Source organism: Natator depressus, chromosome 3, assembly GCF_965152275.1.
Source record: "Natator depressus isolate rNatDep1 chromosome 3, rNatDep2.hap1, whole genome shotgun sequence".
Taxonomy (NCBI): domain Eukaryota; kingdom Metazoa; phylum Chordata; order Testudines; family Cheloniidae; genus Natator; species Natator depressus.
In genome coordinates this window covers 3,408,674-3,427,768 of record NC_134236.1, presented here as the reverse complement: position 1 = coordinate 3,427,768, position 19,095 = coordinate 3,408,674, and the positions used below count along the sequence as shown (strand labels likewise).

At 49.5% G+C, this 19,095-nt stretch overlaps 2 protein-coding genes across 2 annotated transcripts in view; one reads left to right on the top strand and one right to left on the bottom strand.

The window, feature by feature from the left end:
- Positions 1–4,635: 4,635 nt before the first annotated feature.
- Positions 4,636–7,724, bottom strand: LOC141984348 (uncharacterized). Its single transcript, XM_074947336.1, has 4 exons — positions 7,336–7,724; positions 7,160–7,166; positions 5,901–6,051; positions 4,636–4,801 (listed from the first exon to the last, which is right to left on the bottom strand). The coding sequence occupies exons 1-4, from the start codon at positions 7,722–7,724 to the stop codon at positions 4,668–4,670; spliced, it is 681 nt and encodes a 226-aa protein (XP_074803437.1). The 3' UTR covers positions 4,636–4,667.
- A 590-nt stretch (positions 7,725–8,314) lies between these two features.
- The window catches only part of LOC141983721 (interferon-induced very large GTPase 1-like), a 32,765-nt gene continuing 21,984 nt past the window's right edge, over positions 8,315–19,095 (top strand). Inside the window, exon 1 of the mRNA XM_074946747.1 lies at positions 8,315–8,381. The gene's annotated coding sequence lies outside the window, so the exon portion shown is untranslated. The remainder of the gene's footprint in view (positions 8,382–19,095) is intronic.

Sequence of the window (19,095 nt, the reverse complement as noted above, 5' to 3'; positions counted from 1 at the left end):
AAAAAAATTAAACAAATAAGTCGTTCACATGTTAATGATTAAAAATAAGAGTTTAATCCCAAAATGTAATGTCTGTTGCAGACAGCCATCCGTTATCCATTACCTGTTTATAATTTAGATATACTATTGTAAATAACATTACAAAATTGCAGATCATAATCAGAATGCAAGTCCTAATCAGGCTAATCCATTAAAATGAGACCAATCTGTGTAATTAGATACCTCCTGTGCAATTAAATAGCTCTACGTTTTTTCATCCATAACTGAGGGAAATATCTGTCTGTTTTGAGTAATGGAAATGAAGCCATACAGTGCCTCTCACAATACTGGGCTTCATGCTGTACTAGCATGACCAGATGTCCTGTTTTTATAGGGACAGTCCCGTTTTTGGGGACTTTTTCTTATATAGGTGCCTATTACCTCCCACCCCTTGTCCCTTTTTTTCACAGTTGCTATCTGGTCACCCTGTGCTGTAGCTACCTCAAATTAGAAACCCCTCTGAAGGCAATGGGATCTCTGGAGAAGACGGTGATAGTCTGGCCCCTTCGAAATCATCCGCTTGGAATGACAAATACTCAACACCGCTCAGAAGTGGAATTTTGCATTGACTTCAGTGGGGCCAGGATTTCACTCAGCATGCCGGCAGGACTGGTCCTATAAACCACCGGAACTTGTGCACTTTTGTTGAAAAACAAATGGAACAATAACTGACAAAAAGAAAAAAAAAGTAATTTTACAAGAGTGAAATTCCATGTTACAGCAACACGACAAATGTGATCATCATCATATCACTAAAAAATCTATTATTTGATTGGTTTCTTTTAAATTGTTGCTGTATTCATTCATACATCTGAAATTTTATCCACATTAAACAGGGATTTAATTGAATTTAAGAGACTGATTTTAGTACATATAAAAGCCCAGTTTTCCAGTGTTTTTCATCACATGAAGATCTGGTAATCAATCTAAATGGATTAAACAAGGTAAATAAGAGTAAAATAATTAAGGACAGCCAACATTTGACTGAGGGGAACTGACTCATTACATGGTATGTGCAAATCACTTTTGAATCCACTATGTCATTCGTAAAAACGGTACATCAGTACTTCACTGGAACTTACAAGGTAGTATATGTAATAAAAATTAATAGTTCGGTTGTGTATATCACTTTTCGTGCACAGAGTTCAAAGCCCTTTATGGAGTTTCATAACCATAATCATTCCCATTTTACATATAGGAAAACTGAGGCAGAAAAGGGGACAGTGACTGGGCCCACACCACTCATTCTGAGGCCTCCCTTTGGAAGTATCTGTTAATGTTTATAACAAGAACAAAGTCAGACTGGGTCAGACCAATGGTCCATCCCGCCCAGTATCCTGTCTTCTGACAGTGGCCAATGCCCGAGAAGAGATTTCTCCATTGTGGTTGGGATACTTAGTAACTATTTTCACTGGACCAGACTGGGGCCCACCCTGCAGGCCCATGCGGAGGCATAAGGGGGCGTAAGGCATCCCCTTACCTCCCCTCTGCAGGCTTATCCATACCATGGGGAGCTGCACAGAGAGCAGGCTCCACGGGGTCCCTATAGCCCCCCACCCTGTGCATCTGAGTCGGAATGTGTGGGGAGGGGGCAAACCCCTGGCTCTGTTCCACGTTTGGGGGGGCTCAGGGCTAGGGCACGGGGTTGGGGCTCGGGGTTGGGGCACAGGCTGACCTCAGGGAGCTCCCAGTCAGCGGTGCAGTGGGGCTAAGGCAGGCTCCCTGCCTGTCCTGGCGCCATGCTGTGCCCTGGAAGCGGCTGCCAGGTCCAGCTCCTAGGCGGGGGGGTGGGGGCCACGGGGCTTCATGTGCTGCTCTCGCCCACAGGCACTGCCCCCCCAACTCCCATTATCCATGGTTCCCAGCCAATGGGAGTGCGGAGCCGGGGCTCAGGGCGGGATCAGCGCATGGAGCCCTGTGGCCCCCTCGCCTAGGAGCTGGACCTGGCACTGGGCTGCGCCAGGGCACAGCCCAGTGCCAGCTCAAGTAGGGACTAGCCTTCCTTAGACCCGCAGCACTGCCGACCGGACTTTTAACGGCCCGGTTGGCGGTGCTGACCAGAGCCACCAGGGTCCCTTTTCGACCAGACGTTCTGGTCAAAAAAGGGACACCTGGCAACCCTACATGACTAATGGATGTTGGAACAGACTCTCAAAATGCCACACCACGAGAAGAACCAAATGCAAAGCAGTCTCCTGTTGTCACAAGAAAGAGCTCTGTTTTAGCCATATTGAGATTCAGCTGATGGCTAGACATCACGAGATGTCTGAGGGACGGGCCAAAATTTTGTTTGGATGGAAGGAGACCGCTCTGGAGTTGGGAGGTAGATCTGTGCGTACGTCTACAGTATGAAATTTGGTCGATTATTTAGAAGTCGATTTCTCAAAACAGATTTTGTACAGTCCCTTCGTGCGTCCCCACTACGCGCTTAAATTCGGCGGTGTGGGTCCACAGTACCGAGGCTAGCGTCGACTCGCAGAGCGGTGCACTGTGGGTAGCTATCCCACAGTTCCCACAGTCTCCGCCGGCCATTGGAATTCTGGGTTGAGCTCCCAGTGCCTGATGGGGCAAGAAATTTGTCGCGGGTGGTTTTGGGTACATGTTGTCAGCCGCCCCTCCCTCCGTGAAAGCTACGGCAGACAATCATTTCGCACCCTTTTCCCTCGATTGCCCGAGCAGATGCCATAGCACGGCAAGCCTGGAGCCCGTTCATCTCACCGCAGCCGTTAAGACATTTTAACCACCTCGCGCATGATCATGCAGTTTGTGCAGAACCAGAACCTGCAAATGCAGGCGAGGAGGCGATGGCAGCTCGATGACGAGAGTGATGAGGACATGGACACAGACTTCTCTCAAGGCACGGGCCCCGGCACTTTGGATGTCCTGGTGGCAATGGGGCGGGCTCATGCCATGGACCGCCGATTCTGGGCCCGGGAAACAAGCACAGACTGGTGGGACCGCATCATGTTGCAGGTCTGGGATGATTCCCAGTGGCTGCAAAACTTTTGCATGCATAAGAGCACATTCATGGAACTTTGTGACTTGCTTTCCCCTGCCCTGAAGCGCAAGGATACCAAGATGAGAGCAGCCCTCACAGTTCAGAAGCGAGTGGCGCTAGCCCTCTGGAAGCTTGCAACGCCAGACAGCTATTGGTCAGTCGGGAATCAATTTGGAGTGGGCAAATCCACTGTAGTGGCAGCTGTGATGCAAGTAGCCAACACAATCATTGAGCAGCTGCTATCAAGGGTGGTGACTCTGGGAAATGTGCAGGTCATAGTGGATGGCTTTGCTGCAATGGGATTCCCCAACTGTGGTGGGGCTATAGACGGAACCCATATCCCTATCTTGGCACCGGACCACCAGGGCAGCCAGTACATAAACCGCAAGGGATACATTTCAACGGTGCTGCAAGCTCTGGTGGATCAAAAGGGACGTTTCACCGACATCAACGTGGGATGGCCGGGAAAGGTTCATGACGTCTTCAGGAACTCGGGGCTGGTTAAACACCTGCAGGAAGGGACTTACTTTCCAGACCAGAAAATTACTGCTGGGGATGTAGAAATGCCTATAATTATCCTTGGGGACCCAGCCTACCCCTTAATGCCCTGGCTCATGAAGCCATACACAGGCAGCCTGGACAGTAGTCAGGAGCTGTTCAGCTATAGGCTGAATGTGCAGAATGGTGGTAGAATGTGCATTTGGACGTTTAAAGGCTTGCTGGTGAAGTTTACTGACTCGCTCCGATTTCAGCGAAACCAATATTCCCATTGTTATTGCTGCTTGCCGTGCACTCCACAATCTCTGTCAGAGTAAGGGGGAGACGTTTATGGCAGGGTGGGAGGTTGAGGCAAATCACCTGGCAGCTGGTTACGCGCAGCCAGACACCAGGGTGAGTAACAGAGCACAGAAGGGCGTGGTGCGCATCAGAGAAGCCTTGAAAATCAGTTTCATGACTGGCCAGGGTACAGTATGACAGTTCTGTTTGCTTTCCCTTGATGAAAACCCGCCTCCTTGGTCCACTCCAATTCATTTTAAGCCTACCGCCCTCCCCCCTTACCGCCCTCCCCACTTCGAGCACTGATTGCAGAGGCAATAAAGTCAAAGTTGTTTTAAAATCATGCATTCTTTATTAACTGATGATGACACAAATAGGGGAATAACTGCCAAGGTAGCCCGGGAGGGGTGGAGGATTAGGGAAGCACCGGGTGGGCTGGTGGATGACTGGAGGGGGGAAGGACAAGGCCACATTGGACTTCAAAGCTTTTTGAATGCCAGCCTTCTGTTGGTCGGGCAGTCCTCTGGGGTGGAGTGGTTGGGTGCCTGGAGCCCCACACCCCGAGTTCTTGGGCATCTGGGTTAGGAGGCTATTGAGCTTGGGTAGGAGGGAGGTTGGTTACACAGGGGCTGCAGTGGCTGTCTGTGCTCCTGCTGCCTTTCCTGCAGCTCCACCAGATGCTGGAACATGTCCGTTTGGTCCCCCAGTAGCCGCAGCATTGCCTCCTCTTGTCGCGCTCCCACCGCCTCTCATCTTGCTCCCGCCACCTATCATCTCAATCATCCCTCCTCTGCTCGCGCTCGCCCCTCCTGTCCTCCCGTTCGTTTGCCGCTTGCCTGGACTGAGATATTGATTATCTCCACACATTTTGCTGAGCTCTTTCAGTGCGGGAGGACTGCATGAGCCCAGTGAACATTTCATCGCGTGTGCGGTTTTTTTGCTGCCTTATCTGTGTGAGCCTCTGGGTCGGGGTTGAAACATTGGCAGCTGTGGGAGGAAAGAAAGGGAGAGTACTATTTAAAGAGATACATTTTACAGAACAACGCGTAGACTCTTTCACGGTGAACAAAACTATTCACAGAACATAGCACATGTGCTTTCGGTACAAGGTCGCATTTTGCATCTTATATTGAATGTCAGCGCCCGCAGGTGTGGTGTGAGAGATCCCACATGCTGGGCCGGCCAACAGATTTCGGCTTGCAGGCAGCCATGGTAAGCCCTTCAACCTCCATAACAGCAGCGCCCTCCTTTCCCATAGCAAGCAAAGCCCGTTGAGCTGGCCATTTAAAAGGAGGTGCTGTGGTTTTTGGATTAACGTGCAGCAGAAACCCAGCTAACCCCCCACATCCTTTTGGACAGACAAGCGCAAACAGCTCAGCTTGAACACCACCCCCCGTCCCCCACCGCGTGGCTGGTATCAGGGAAGATCCCAGCGAGGAGCTCAGCGCCACCTTCACCCCCCCGAACGCTTCCCTTTCTCTAGGATGATCGTTTCATCACCCCCTCTCCCTACCACATGGCTGCTTTCAGGGAAAATCCCAGGGAACAGCTCAGCGCCAACGTCCCCTCCCCCCCAAACACTTGCCTAAATGCAGGGATGATTTCTTTTCAGCCACAGGCAAGCAGCACTTTAGGAAGGGCCACCTCTGAATTAAGGGGACCTTAATTAAATTCCCGTATTTCAACCAGGTCACTATGAATGATATCACTCTCCTGAGGATAACACAGAGAGAGAAAGAACGGATGTTGCTTGAATGCCAGCAAACACCGGGGCCATACGCTGCCAGGCTTTGTTATGAAATGATACCAGAGTACTTGCTACTGGCCTGGCGTGGTGAAGTGTCCTACCATGGAGGACGCAATAAGCCTGCTCTCCCCGGAAACCTTCTGCAAAGGCTTTCAGAGTACCTCCAGGAGACCTTCATGGAGATGTCCCTGGAGGATTTCCGCTCCATCCCCAGACACGTTAACAGAGTTTTCCAGTAGCTGTACTGGCTGCGAATGCATCCCAAGTCCTCCGGGCAAATAAATTATTAACAAACGCTTGCTTTTAAACCACGTATTATATATACAAAGGTACACTCACCAGAGGTGCCTTGGCTGGCATCACAGTCTGGGATACGGCCAGTGGAGGGTTGGGAGGGCACTGGCTGCAGGGTTATAAACAGATCCTGGCTGTTGAGGAGAACGGTCTCTCCGCTTCCCCGCGCAGCGCTATCCTCGTCCTTCTCATCTTCCTTGTGTACCCCTTCTGCCTGTCAGAGTTGGCAGCAACAAGGGCCGGGTTCAGTATCTAGGGGATCCATTCCAATAACACAATGCAAAACCGGCTCAAGCCCCCACCCAGTGACCTGGGACAAATATATACCACCCCCGCTGGGCGCCTCCAAGAGGCAATACTTCCCCTCTCGCAAGCACAGAGTCTGAGTGTAACAAATAGCCTTTTAAAAACAGAGAGAAACAACGTGGCATTATGTTGGGGAAACACCACCAACAGGATTCATAACACAACCCATGAGCAAAAAACCCACCCCAAGCAAATTGGGGCATGTCCTTTCCCTTTAGTTCTTGAGTCCAGCAACCCAAAATCACCCAAAGTCCCAAAAGTCCAACGACCCAAAAGTCTCTGTCAGGTTCAAAAAGCAGCCCCAGAGTTCAAAAGTTTATCTGCAGAGTTTTGCCTCCCAACCTGGGTGGAAATTGGGGGGGCAGTTTTAAGGGACACCTTACGTGGTCCAAAGCTGATGGCCCCACCTCTCCATGGGGCTCCGCTCTGCCAGCCACCCCATGGGCTGCTCTAGGCATCCAACAAACTGCTCTGCTCCCCCCAGCCGCTCTGCTCTGCTCGCTGTCCCGCAAACTGCTCTGCTCCACCAGCCGCTCTGCTTGCCATCCCACAATCTGCTCCCCCATATATCTTCAGACTCCCCCACTACTTAACACAACACTCAGTGATTTCAGCTCTTAGTAAGTTTAGCTCTTTTGTGATTTCAGCTCGTAGTAGGGGAGCCTCAGTGCTGGTGCACCATCAGCCCAAAGTGAATGCAGCTCAGCAGCCTGTAACTAGACTCCTAATGGAATCAAAATTAGCTCTGATATTCCACAGTGAAGAAAGTACAATTAGCATGCAAGGCCCTCACAAGGGGGCCCATGCTACCAAGTATTAACACCTATCCCCAGCCTCTCTCTCAATTCACAGAGTTTTGGAACCCATGTCCCTTGCCTAGCAAGTGCTACTTAGTTGATGGTGAGTCCCTCCATCATAACAAAAGGCCAAGTACAGTTCCACCGTCCTTGATTCCCATAATCAGAGTAATAACAATTTATTCTTCCTGCCCTAATAACAGAGTCACTGGGGATCCCACAGCAGCCAAAGTGACCATTTGGGTAGCTATGGGCTCACGCTAGGCAGGGTGGGTGTGCCTATGCAAATTGAGATCAGCCCCTGAAATTCTTTTCCACAACTTGCCACACCTCACCCCCAAATGTCAGGGTGGAGCTCATCCTGACTCTGCTTACACTTGTCCCCAAATTTCCCATCCCCGTGTACTGAGAGTCCTCCAATGCTGGTGTCCATGGACGCGGATGGGGTAGTGGTGGCAGCCCCCGCTAGAATTGCATTAGGCTCTGCATAGAGCCGGCATGTCTGGGGCTCTGACCTGGAGTGACCGTTTGCCTCTTTGGTTTTTTGGTAGGCTTGCCTGAGCTCTTTAATTTTCACGCAGCACTGCTGCGGTTCCCTGTTGTACCCTCTGTCCATCCCGGCCTTGGAGACTTTGCCATACGTATTGGCATTTCGTCTTTTAGACCGTAGCTCTGCCAGCACGAATTCCTCTCCCCATACAGCGATCAAATCCAGCACCTCCCGTTCAGTCCATGCTGGAGCTCGTCTGCGATTCTGGGACTGCATGGTCTCCTGTGCTGCTGGGCTCTGCGTGGTCACCTGTGCAGGGGAGCTCGCCACGCTGGCTAAACAGGAAATTGAAATTCAAAAGTTCCCGGGGCTCTTCCTGTGTACCTGGCCAGTGCATCTGAGTTGAGAGTGCTGTCCAGAGCAGTCACAATGGAGCACTGTGGGATAGCTCCCAAAGGCCAATACCCTCGAATTGCGTCCTCGCTAACTCAAATTCGACCCAGCGATGTCGATTTCAGCGCTAATCCCCTCGCCAGGGAGGAGTACCGAAATCGATGTTAAGAGCCCTTTACGTTGACAGAAATGACTTCGTTGTGAGGACGGGTGCAGGCTTAAATCGAAATAACGTGGCTAAATTCTAACTAAACTTGTAGTGTAGACCAGGGCTGAGAGAGTGTCCCAGACCCTGCCAGGTTTCACTTTGCTCGCTCCGGTCAGAACTTTGCTTAGCCAACAAGTGACTTTTTTCACTCTTTCTAAAAACTCTGTGATTTACAGGAAATTAGGGGAAGTTATTGGCAAGCTACCAAAACGGAAACTGAAACTGAAACTGTGCTGTATAAATAGCCTTGCAGAGTCACCGGCTTGAGACAGAGGAAAAATCGGAGGAACTGCAGAGCAAAGCAGAGAGCCGGAGAACGCTGGCGACATAAGGTACAGGGCTGGCTTTTAGGGACATAGGAATTCTCACATATTGTGGGCACCCTGCAAGATGTGGGCCCCCAGGCAGGGTTTAGATGAGAACAACGACCCACCCGGTTCAGTCTCCTGTCTCTGACAAAAGAAAAGGAGGACTTGTGGCACCTTAGAGACTAACCGATTTATTTGAGCATGAGCTTTCGTGAGCTACAGCTCACTTCATCAGATGCATAGCTTTTCTTTTTACGAATACAGACTAACACGGCTGTTACTCTGAAACCTGTCTCTGACAGTGGCCAGTCAAACCTGCCACCCCTGCCTCTAGCGTAAATTTCTTCCTAATCCCCAGCAAGGCAGTTAGAGGTTGGCTCATGCCTTGACATAGGAGGGTCTTGTCCCTTCCAAACTTTTGTTTTTAAAATCCCTGCTATTGTAACGCTGGAAGTTCTCATCATCCAGATAATTGTCCAGATCTTTTCTGAGTGCTGCTAAGCTCCTGGGGACAGATCTGTCCTGGGGACAGATGCTTAAAGATGCAGATAGATGCGTAGGGGGATTTTCAACAGCGCCGAGGGTTCTGATTGATCTCTGTGTGTTTTGCAATCTGTTTTTTGCCCATCTTTGTTTTTCCCTACTGCAGGGGTGGTAGGTTTGTAGAAATTTTGGTATTGCCCAGAACCTGCCTCTCCCCAAACTCCGCCCCCCACCTGTGCAAGGCTCTAGGAGGGAGTTTGGGTGGGGGAGGAGGTCTGGGGTGCAGGACCTGGACTGGGGCACGGGATTGGGGTGCAGGAGGAGTGCAGGGTGCAGGCTATGGGAGGCAGTTTGGGGATGGGAGGTGCAGAGGGAGGGGGTGCAGGTTCTGGGAGGTAGTTTGGGGATGGGAGGAGGTGCAGGGGTGAGGGTTGTGGGGTGAGGCAGGGGATGGGTTTGGGGTGTGGCTAGGGATGAGGGGTTTGGGGCATGGGAGGGGATTCAGGGCTAGGGCAGAGGGTTGGGGTGTGGGGTGAGGGCTGTGGGGTGGGGCTGGGGATGAGGTGTTCATGATGCAGGAGGGGGCTCAGGGTTGGGGCAGAGAGTTAGGATGCGGGGGGATGAGGGCTCTGTCTAGGGCTGGGGATGAGGGCTTTGGGGTGTGGGAGGGGCTCAGGGTGAGCGTAGGGGTGTGGGGGGATGAGAGCTTTGTCTGGGGCTGGAGATGAGGGGTTGGGGCAGAGAGTTAGGGTGCGGGGAGGTGAAAGCTCTGGCTGGGGGTCTGGGCTCTGGGGTGGGGCAGGGCTGGGGATGAGTTTGGGGTGCAGGCAGGTTGCCCCGGGACTGGAGCCAGAGAGGAGGACTCCCCGCAGCCCTCTCCCTGCTGGCAGCAGCAAGCTCTGGGGTAGGGGACCCCCTCTTCCCCCCTGCAGCACACTCGCCCCCACCACTGTCACTGCACTTGCTGCTAGGGCCCCTCTCAGGTCCAGGAATCTCCCTCGCCTCCCCCGTGGTGGGTGCCAGAGGATGGGGGGGGGCTGCCATCACACGTGCACCTCCTCCCCTGCTTGCTTCTACCCCTCACTGGAGGTGGGGGATTGGGCTGCCCCTTGCCCAGCGTGGGGCAGGAGAGGTGACTGCGGGCAGGGGGGCAGGGACTGTGCTGGTGGAGGGTCCCGCCGGAAAAGGGAAGGGTCTGAGGGGGAAGGGCAGGGGCAGGGGCAGTCTGGATGGGGGGCACTAGGGCACCTGTGATGGGAGTTGCTGCAGGGAGGCAGCATGGAGCTGCAGGGGAGAGGCAGGGATGCTCTGCTCCGGGGAGGTGTGTGCGGGGGCAGCAAGGGGAGGCCGGTGGCCACATGGGGGGAGGCACGTGGGGGCGGCAGGCGGGGCCGGGGGGGGAAGGCCTGGCCCCGAGCATTAGTGGAGCCGGGCCCCCAGGCACTGAATATTGCTGGAGCCTGGGCACCAGGAGCCCATATAACTTGCCTCCACTGCCCCATTGCACGAATGGTTCTGGGGTGCTGGGGCTTTCCCCACATCAGGCAATGCTTGCCGCAGTGTTATCCACTTTCCTGTTGCTTTGCTGATAATGGGCGGCCTGAGTGAAATTAGAGAAGAAAACTATTAAAATCACCCACGGTGTAGTGTGTAAAAGAGAGCAGTGACCTGGGTTCAACAGCTGACCAGGAGGGCCAATGGGAAGATGAGAGTTCAGAGATGATCTGGTCGGGCAAAGGGGGACACCTGGGCTCAGGAGCAGGCTGTGGGTTCAGGATGGTCATGGTGGGGGACCCCTAGTATCTGAACTGGCTGGTGGGTTCAATGGGGAATGGGGAGCCCACATTCCTGAGCAGGCAGGACTGGAATTGGACCTGGGATCAGGCACAGGACAGTAGCCAAAAGTGAGCAGGGGCCCATGATTTCCCAGGGACAATCCTACAACTAAACCAGGTGTTTGTGGGTTATTCAGCCACTGCGGGGGCTGTACAAAATCTAGTGGATTTTAGGTTGTTTTTATATGAATCAGGATTTCATAGAATCATAGAATATCAGAGTTGGAAGGGACCTCAGGAGCTCATCTAGTCCAACCCTCTGCCCAGAGCAGGACCAGTTCCCAACTAAATCATCCCAGCCAGGGCTTTGTCAAGCCTGACCTTAAAAACCTCTAAGGAAGGAGATTCTACCACCTCCCTAGGTAACGCATTCCAGCGTTTCACCACCCTCTTAGTGAAAAAGTTTTTCCTAATATCCAACCTAAATCTCCCCCACTGCAACTTGAGACCATTACTCCTTGTCCTGTCATCTGCTATCACTGAGAATAGTCTAGATCCACCCTCTTTGGAACCCCCTTTCAGGTAGTTGAAAGCAGCTATCATATCCCCCCTCATTCTTCTCTTCTGTAGACTAAACAATCCCAGATCCCTCAGCCAGTCCTCATAAGTCATGTGTTCCAGACCCCTAATCATTTTTGTTGCCCTTCGCTAGACTCTCTCCAATTTTTCCACATCCTTCTTGTAGTGTGGGGCCCAAAACTGGACACAGTACTCCAGATGAGGCCTCACCAGTGTCGAATAGAGGGGAACGATCACATCCCTCGATCTGCTGGCAGTGCCCCTACTTATACACCCCAAAATGCCATTGGCCTTCTTGGCAACAAGGGCACACTGTTGACTCATATCCAGCTTCTCGTCCACTGTAACCCCTAGGTCCTTTTCCGCAGAACTGCTGCCTAGCCATTCGGTCCCTAGTCTGTAGCGGTGCATGGGATTCTTCTGTCCTAAGTGCAGGACCCTGCACTTATCCTTATTGAACCGCATCAGATTTCTTTTGGCCCAGTCCTCCAATTTGTCTAGGTCCTTCTGTATCCTATCCCTCCCCTCCAGCGTATCTACCACTCCTCCCAGTTTAGTGTCATCCGCAAACTTGCTGAGGGTGCAATCCACACCATCCTCCAGATCATTCATGAAGATATTGAACAAAACCGGCCCCAGGACCGACCCTTGGGGCACTCCGCTAGATACCAGCTGCCAACCTGACATGGAGCCATTGATCGCTACCCGTTGAGCCCGACAATCTAGCCAGCTTTCTATCCACCTTATAGTCCATTCATCCAGCCCATACTTCCCTAACTTGCTGACAAGAATACTGGGGGAGACCGTGTCAAAATTTGATAACAGTTATTTCTGCAGCTTGGATAAGCATCCAGAGCTTGTAAGCTTATCAGACTGTATGGGTCCCCTTCCTCTCCCTGTGAGGTTTGAAATGATCCACTGTCACAAAGACCCCACCCCCAACCCTGGCTGTAGGGATTTCTTAGGGGAGGAGGGCAGATCTGTTCCCTCTGGGTGTCTTCAGGGGGGTCCCCCATGTGCTTTTCCTACAAAGTTTTCTTTGGGCCCCTGGTGTCGTGAGCCGCCCGGCTCTGGAGGAGCCACAAATGTAAAGGAGAATCTCAGTTTCATTTTAAAAATCAAAAAGCAGATCCCTGCAAAGAGCCTTGAAAACATAAAGCAAATAAACCAATGCAGAGCAATCACTGGGGCTGCAAGGAACTCGTAGCTGGACTCCGCTTCAGTGGCAGGCAACGGGGCCCTAGAGATCCCACACACAAACACCCCCTGTACTCACTTTCTGTGGGAAATGAGCTGTGTTCCACCATATGACTGATCTTCCCAAAACCCTCAGGCCAGCTCAGGATACAGCAGTCTGATAATCCCGGACAGGAGTCTGCTAAGCTGCAGTGGGGGATGAGGACAAAAATCATTTTGCAGACCTGCTCACAAAATTGTAAGAGGAACTCTGCCTTCTCTCCCTTGTGTCTGAGCTGATACAAACCCTTTGCTGTCTAAATCCTTCACACTCTGCTCTCCCTTCCTATCTGCTCCTGGCTCTTATCGCATTGCCCCTCCCCTCCACTGTGCCAGCAACGGCAAACTCCATCCCCCATCTGTCCAGTTCTCTAACACCTGTTTCTCCACGCTGCCCCTTCCACACGGCATGCCCTGCCTCACCCTACGGCCCTCTCCTCCTTCAGTGCCCTCCTCAAGACTCACCCAGGCCACAACACCCACAAGAGGCTACTCTGGGCTGGGTTGAGGGGCACTTGGGATAGTTGATAGCAAAAACACAGTTTATATTTTCTGGTGGTCGTGTTTTGTTCCCCCCCGGCCCCCAACACACTTTGTCGATTACTTGTCTCCTTAAACTGGAAGTGGGGCAGAGACAGTGTCTTTGTACGTGTGTGGCGAGCACTTGGCACATCGTGGGCACTGTTGGCAGCGCAACTGGTGCCCAGAATGACTGGTGGGGCTGCAGGCTGCCATTGCCTCCCCCCTTGCAGTTTGGCCCCCTTTTCAAAGTGATGAACTGGGACACTGTGGCTGGGGTGTGGAAGGGAGCCGTTCTGATGGCGATTCAGGGAGGTTGGTGGGAAGCAGCAGTGGAGAGGGTGCGTCTCCCATGCTCTCCATTCTGCCTTCCTTTTCAGAAAGGAAACCTGGGACATGTCACTGTAAAGGGCAGGGGATAACAACAGTAATAATTTAACCCTCTGGGACCCTTTCCCTGTGCTCCCCTGATCCCAGCCTCTCCCTCTCCAATGTCTCTCTACCATCCCATCTCCTCCTACCGTCTCTTCCTCCCTCTCCTCCTGCACCACCAGCTATTCACCCACAGCCTCGTTCACATGACTCCATCCCCTCGGCACTAAACCCTGACCACTCAGCCACCTCCTGCCTACCTCAGAACCACCCAAACGTCATCATTCCCTCTGGCTTGTCACACACACTCACACGTCTCTCGCACAGGCTGAGTCCCCCCCTTTGGCTACCCAATCTCCCCACAGCTCACACCCACCCCTCAGCTCTGAGCCATCTCGCACCCAACTCCTCCAGACAAACTACAACCCCCCCACCCTCCAGGCACAGAAAACCCACCCCCAAGTGCAGAACTCTTCCTCTGCCCACCTGACACCCACCACCACCAAGCTCAGAAACCCCCTACTTGTGCTGGCTCTGGGAAAGCAGGAACCGGGGAGGCGTGGGTCTGTGATCTGAGATAGCCCCACAGAAGCTTGAATTCCTTTTTCTGTGCCTGGTCCTTCATTCACAGAGGTGTCCTGCAGCCTCCAGAGCAGCGGTGTCCAGCACGTTCACCACTAGCCACATGTGGCTAATAGGCTATTGAATTGTGGCTAATGCATGTGATTTTTTTATAATGTGGCTTAATGTGGCTTTTTTATAATGTGGCTAATAAGAAAAATTCAAAACCACAAGTGTGGCTGGCATCAAATTTCTATTGGACGCCGCTGCTCCAGAGGCTGGAACAGCTCCAGAGTCCACCAGGCGCTCCGCAGTGGCAGCAGGGGGTACCCCAACCACACTGTACCCCTGAGCTGATATTGGTGGGACGTAGCCCCATTGTTCCCTAAGGACCAGCTGCCCCTGACCACTGAAATACAAATGACAGCGATGGGGACATCAGTAGTGTCTCCACGGTTAGGGCTGTGTTGAGATTTGCATGAAAATCTGTCTGGTTCACACTTAAATGATTGAATTCTGTCTACAAACTTGGCCCTGTGACTCTTCATAGACCAAATTAATTTTCCATGTAATACTTTTAGAAAAACATTGACAAATGGGTGCAGAGGAAACATTTAAAAATTCTCCTTCTTAAAATTTTACTATTTTCCTACCATTCTGTTGGGATCCTGTACAAAATCAGTCACAGTCTCCACAAACTCCAAATGTCGCACACACTTTGATAACATCTCAGAAATAGGCCACTTCTGCGCTATTAAAATTAAATGCATAAAGAGGTTTCCCCCTTCTTTGGGATTCCAAATGATTCTGAATTTTAACTGACAATAGTTAGGCACACGGGGAGTTGAGAACTGCTTCTTCTGGGGGCATCAGTTGCAGCTCCAGAATTGAAGTGAGTTTTGCACTTAAAGCAGGGATTCATCCTTTTTTAATGTATGAAAAAATACATCATATACGCCCCAAACTCATAGCGTTGACTCTGAGTATAGAATGACTTTTACGAGCATATGCAAGTAAAACAATTAATTCATTTCAATTAAAGTAAATGTTAAAGTGAGTCCTTTAAAGACATTACCACCGTGTGGCAGACACATTTGTCCCTAATGTTCTCAGTAACCAAATAATACTGATTCTTTAAACTTCCCATGTAGTTAAAACTTACTGAAATATTATGCATAAGTTACATCTGAAGATTTTATTTTAGATTTAAGGTCATTTTTTGCTATTATATTTCATAAGTGACATTTTCTCCTTCAGCAGGGGCTGGGGAATAATCTTCATTCCACAAGAATTGCCGTCTTTCAAAATGTCGGCCATCAGTTCTTAATTAGACTGAGGCCGCAGGCTTTCCTAAACAAGGAAAGCCACTGCTGCCATTCACCTGAGCCTCATTCCTCTTCACAACATAGGAAGCTACCATCTTCCCTGAGGGCAACTTGAATTCACTACCCTTGGAAACAGTGGAAGCTGGCAATCATTTTGAAAGAGGGCATCTTAAATGTGTGCAGCCAGTAAGCTCAGTGCCACTGGTAACAATGAGAGATGGCAGCCATTTTGCCCTGGATGCATGGGCTTGCACACAGGACTAAAAATAGCAGAGTAGACATTCCCACTTGGGCTGCAGCCTGGGCTCTGAGACCCAGTGAGCGGGGAGTGGAGGGAAACAGGATGTATGGCTGGGAAAGCCCTGGAACCAGGCATATCATGAAGTAGCTTGGGCTAAGCTTTTAGTGTTTGTTGGTGCACTTTGTCCCAGGGCTTTGATAGAAAGTGGTCAACTCTTCATGAGTTTCTTCAGAGACTTTTTAATGCTTTACCCTGGCAACAGATACATTTTCAGTTATGAAAAATGAAGGCCAAAATTACCATTAATCCGAACGATTTCTAAGCAACTCTTTGCACCACATTACTGAACAGAGAGGACAAGAGGGAGGAGGAGAGCAAGAGTGTGTGGGAGGGGGCAGGGGGTTGCATGAGGGAGTGTAAATTTGGGGTGTACCCTCTGGCTGATTTTTGTGGCTCCAGAGCTGCATAAAGCAGCCACGGCATACTGATTAATCTGGCCCTAAACATTTACATTTTTAAAATGACTTCAAATCATTAGAAATATCGCATGGTAGCATTTGCTTTGAGTTTCTTGTTCAATGTTCATGTAGCACGTTTTTAATTAAAAAACAAGGAAATTCCCAGGCAAAATGCACGTTAAAGGGGATTTAAGATTGAGTGTATGTAACACCAACAGACCCCAGTCGTTGGTGGGCGGGATCGAATCTGGGGCCTCTGGAGCTTAGTGCATGAGCCTCTACCGCATGAGCTAAAAGCCAACTCGCTGTTAGCTAAGGCTGTAGAGGAGACTCATTTAACTCTCTCTCTCTCTCTCTAAGTGGTCTCGGGGCCACTAGATGGGACAGAACACCACACCCAAAAGATGTGTGGGTTACATGTACATTACAGGGATGTTATAATTATCCCCACTATAAACCCAGGAAATTCAGAGTTAAGGTTAAAAGAAATCCAAATAAATTGGGTTATGGAAATGCACAATTTGGGGACCCAAACCACCTTATATTTGCCTTTTAGGGATACAGGGAAAGAAAAATAAAGAAAAAAAAGTCTTTACCAATCAGTTTAATCTCACCTGGGGCCACACACATGGAAATACCTTAATTGAAGCCACGCAGTTATTTCATGGTGTCACTAAAGGACAGAAGGGACCTTGTTTGGGTGCCCTCACTGTGCATGTCCTTACCGCAATAAGTTTGGGTTTCTTCTTAGTGTACTTTAATTATGCATGTGTGACTGGGGTCCTAGTGGGGAGCCAGCTGTGGTCTCTCAATTAGGGTGAACTGCAAAGAATGGGGCAGCCAAACCACAAAAAGCTGGTGGATATTCCAATACTTAGATTTACCAAGACAGCATAAAACAGCTTCTTTATTACTGCGCTGGTTACTCAGAAGTCCAAACAACACAGTTCCCTTAAAGTGATCCAGCCTCAGGCCTCCATCGAGGTACCTAAGTCAAATATGATGAAAATTTCTGTAAATTTTATTTCATCCTATAAAAGAAAAGGTTCCACCAATCCCAAAGAATCGGACATGTCACCTCCCAGGTTAGTGAATGGTTCAGATCTTACCCAAATACACGCTACAGCCAGTTCTTATTAACTAAACTAAAATTGATTAAAAAACAAGAGAGCAAGTGTGGTTAAAAGGTCAATGTACAGACAGACATGAGTTCAATTCACTGAGGTTCAGATTCATAGCAGAGATGGTGAGCGTTGTAGTTACAAAGAGTTCTTTCAGAAATAGTTCATAGGTCATAGTCCAATGTCCAAATCTCATATTCAGGGCGTACCAGCATAACTGGGACCTCAGTCTTGCGACTCAAACTTCCCCTGATGAAGTCTAAGCAGATCTGAGATGACAGAACCGGCACCCAAGGGTCTTTTTAATCAGTGTTCTAGCATCCACTTGACCACACAGTCCTGGTTAAACAATAGGCTTTTGCTTTCTAAACACCACCAGTAATTAGTTACACAAATTAACCTAGGGTAATTTGTCCATTAGGCAGTCTATTACAAACTTCAAAGAGACATATAGACGATGACATTATTTTACCCAAAATTCATCCAAATGTTAATATTCCCTTTTGATCTCTGAATCAGTAGTTATAGTGACAGACAGGAGCTGTCTGTTTAGGGGAGCATCTGAGATACACACAATTAGTATTACTTCTAACAATATAGGTTTGCATTTCAAAGTTCTAGCCTATTTAGCATGAATGGCCCTAATTATCATTCCCAGACCTTTTTAACATGACTTTAAAGGTGGGCTTGGGTCATTCAGACTGCAAACTGTTTAACCCTTTCTAGCCACGGATCACTCCCGCAGTGTGAGACTGGTGTTGAAGGGAGAAATTAGAGCTCCTGGATACACCTTAAGAACCTTCCAACATTGATATGAGCTGTGTTTACATTGAATTCTTTGTAAGGCCAAATTATTGAGGCATGCTTTGGCCCCAGCCAAAAACTTAGTCCAAACTTTGTGAAACACTTTAGTGATTCCAGGGTTTGGTCTATGTGTTGACTTAACATAGCCATTAATGTTCTTCAGAGAGCGCTTAGTCCGGTATTCAGCCATGAAGGCTGTGAGGTGTTGTACCTCTGTTTCCCCTTTTGCGCAGCCTTTCAAGCTTGTAGTAGTTTTTCTGCTGTGGAAAGTTTTAGAAATGTGTCTATGCATCAGCTGTGAAACCTCAACATAATGAGGCTTTTTAACACAAAGTGTGTTCTTGTTGAACCAAACGGCATAGTCACGGGGATTTCTATTATGTACCACTCTTAACATGCTCAAGGGCTTTTCCAAAAGGGCATGCACATTGTACAGTCTTACAGTTTTTAGTATCAGCAACAAGTTAGTTACAATCATAACATCAGGTTTATCACATGTGAACGTTTACAATCATTTTTGTCATGCCAAGCCTTTGTTTAGACAAATCATTCTTTAGGTCACCTTGTTCAATAATCCTTTTGAACCTTTGTAGCTTTTTCTTGAACTCAGGGTCTTCCTTAACATAGACTTTTAGTTTAACCACTTCCTTGGGGTTTTGGTATTTTAGAGTTAACCTGTGGCTTTTATTTGCAAGGTTCAGTGCTTCCCTTTCTCTCTGTCCAGTAGGGTCAAAATCTGAACTCTTTTGTGTAACAGAATCCATAGGCTGGCTGGGTGCGTCCTCTTTGCTAATGACTGTGGCAAGTCTTTCTCCCCCCAGTCAGTCAGGTAATTTGCATCAACACAGACATTAGCTTGTTTACTAGTTTTCAAATCCTCAAGCTTTACCAATTCCAAGGCTGGCCTCTGTCTTAAAGAGATACCATCCATTTTCACTAACAAGCTAGACTCAAAGTTCTGTTGTCCTTCCATTACCAACCTCTGCTTCCACATGGAATCAGATGTCAAGTCCACTAAGAGACTACAAGTCATATCCAAAATATCTAGAAATGAGAGTTTACCTGCCATCCCCTATATTCTCAAGAGATTAACTGCACAACTGTTCACCTGCTCTGCAGATTTAGCTGTCCAGTCTTCCCTCTGAACCTGAGATACAGACTGTATACTCAAAGAATCAACATGGAGACAGTCCTGTCCCAACAACATTGTCTCCCCGACAAGCTGGTTAAGCTTATAGGGATGTTTGAACTCCCTAACAATTTG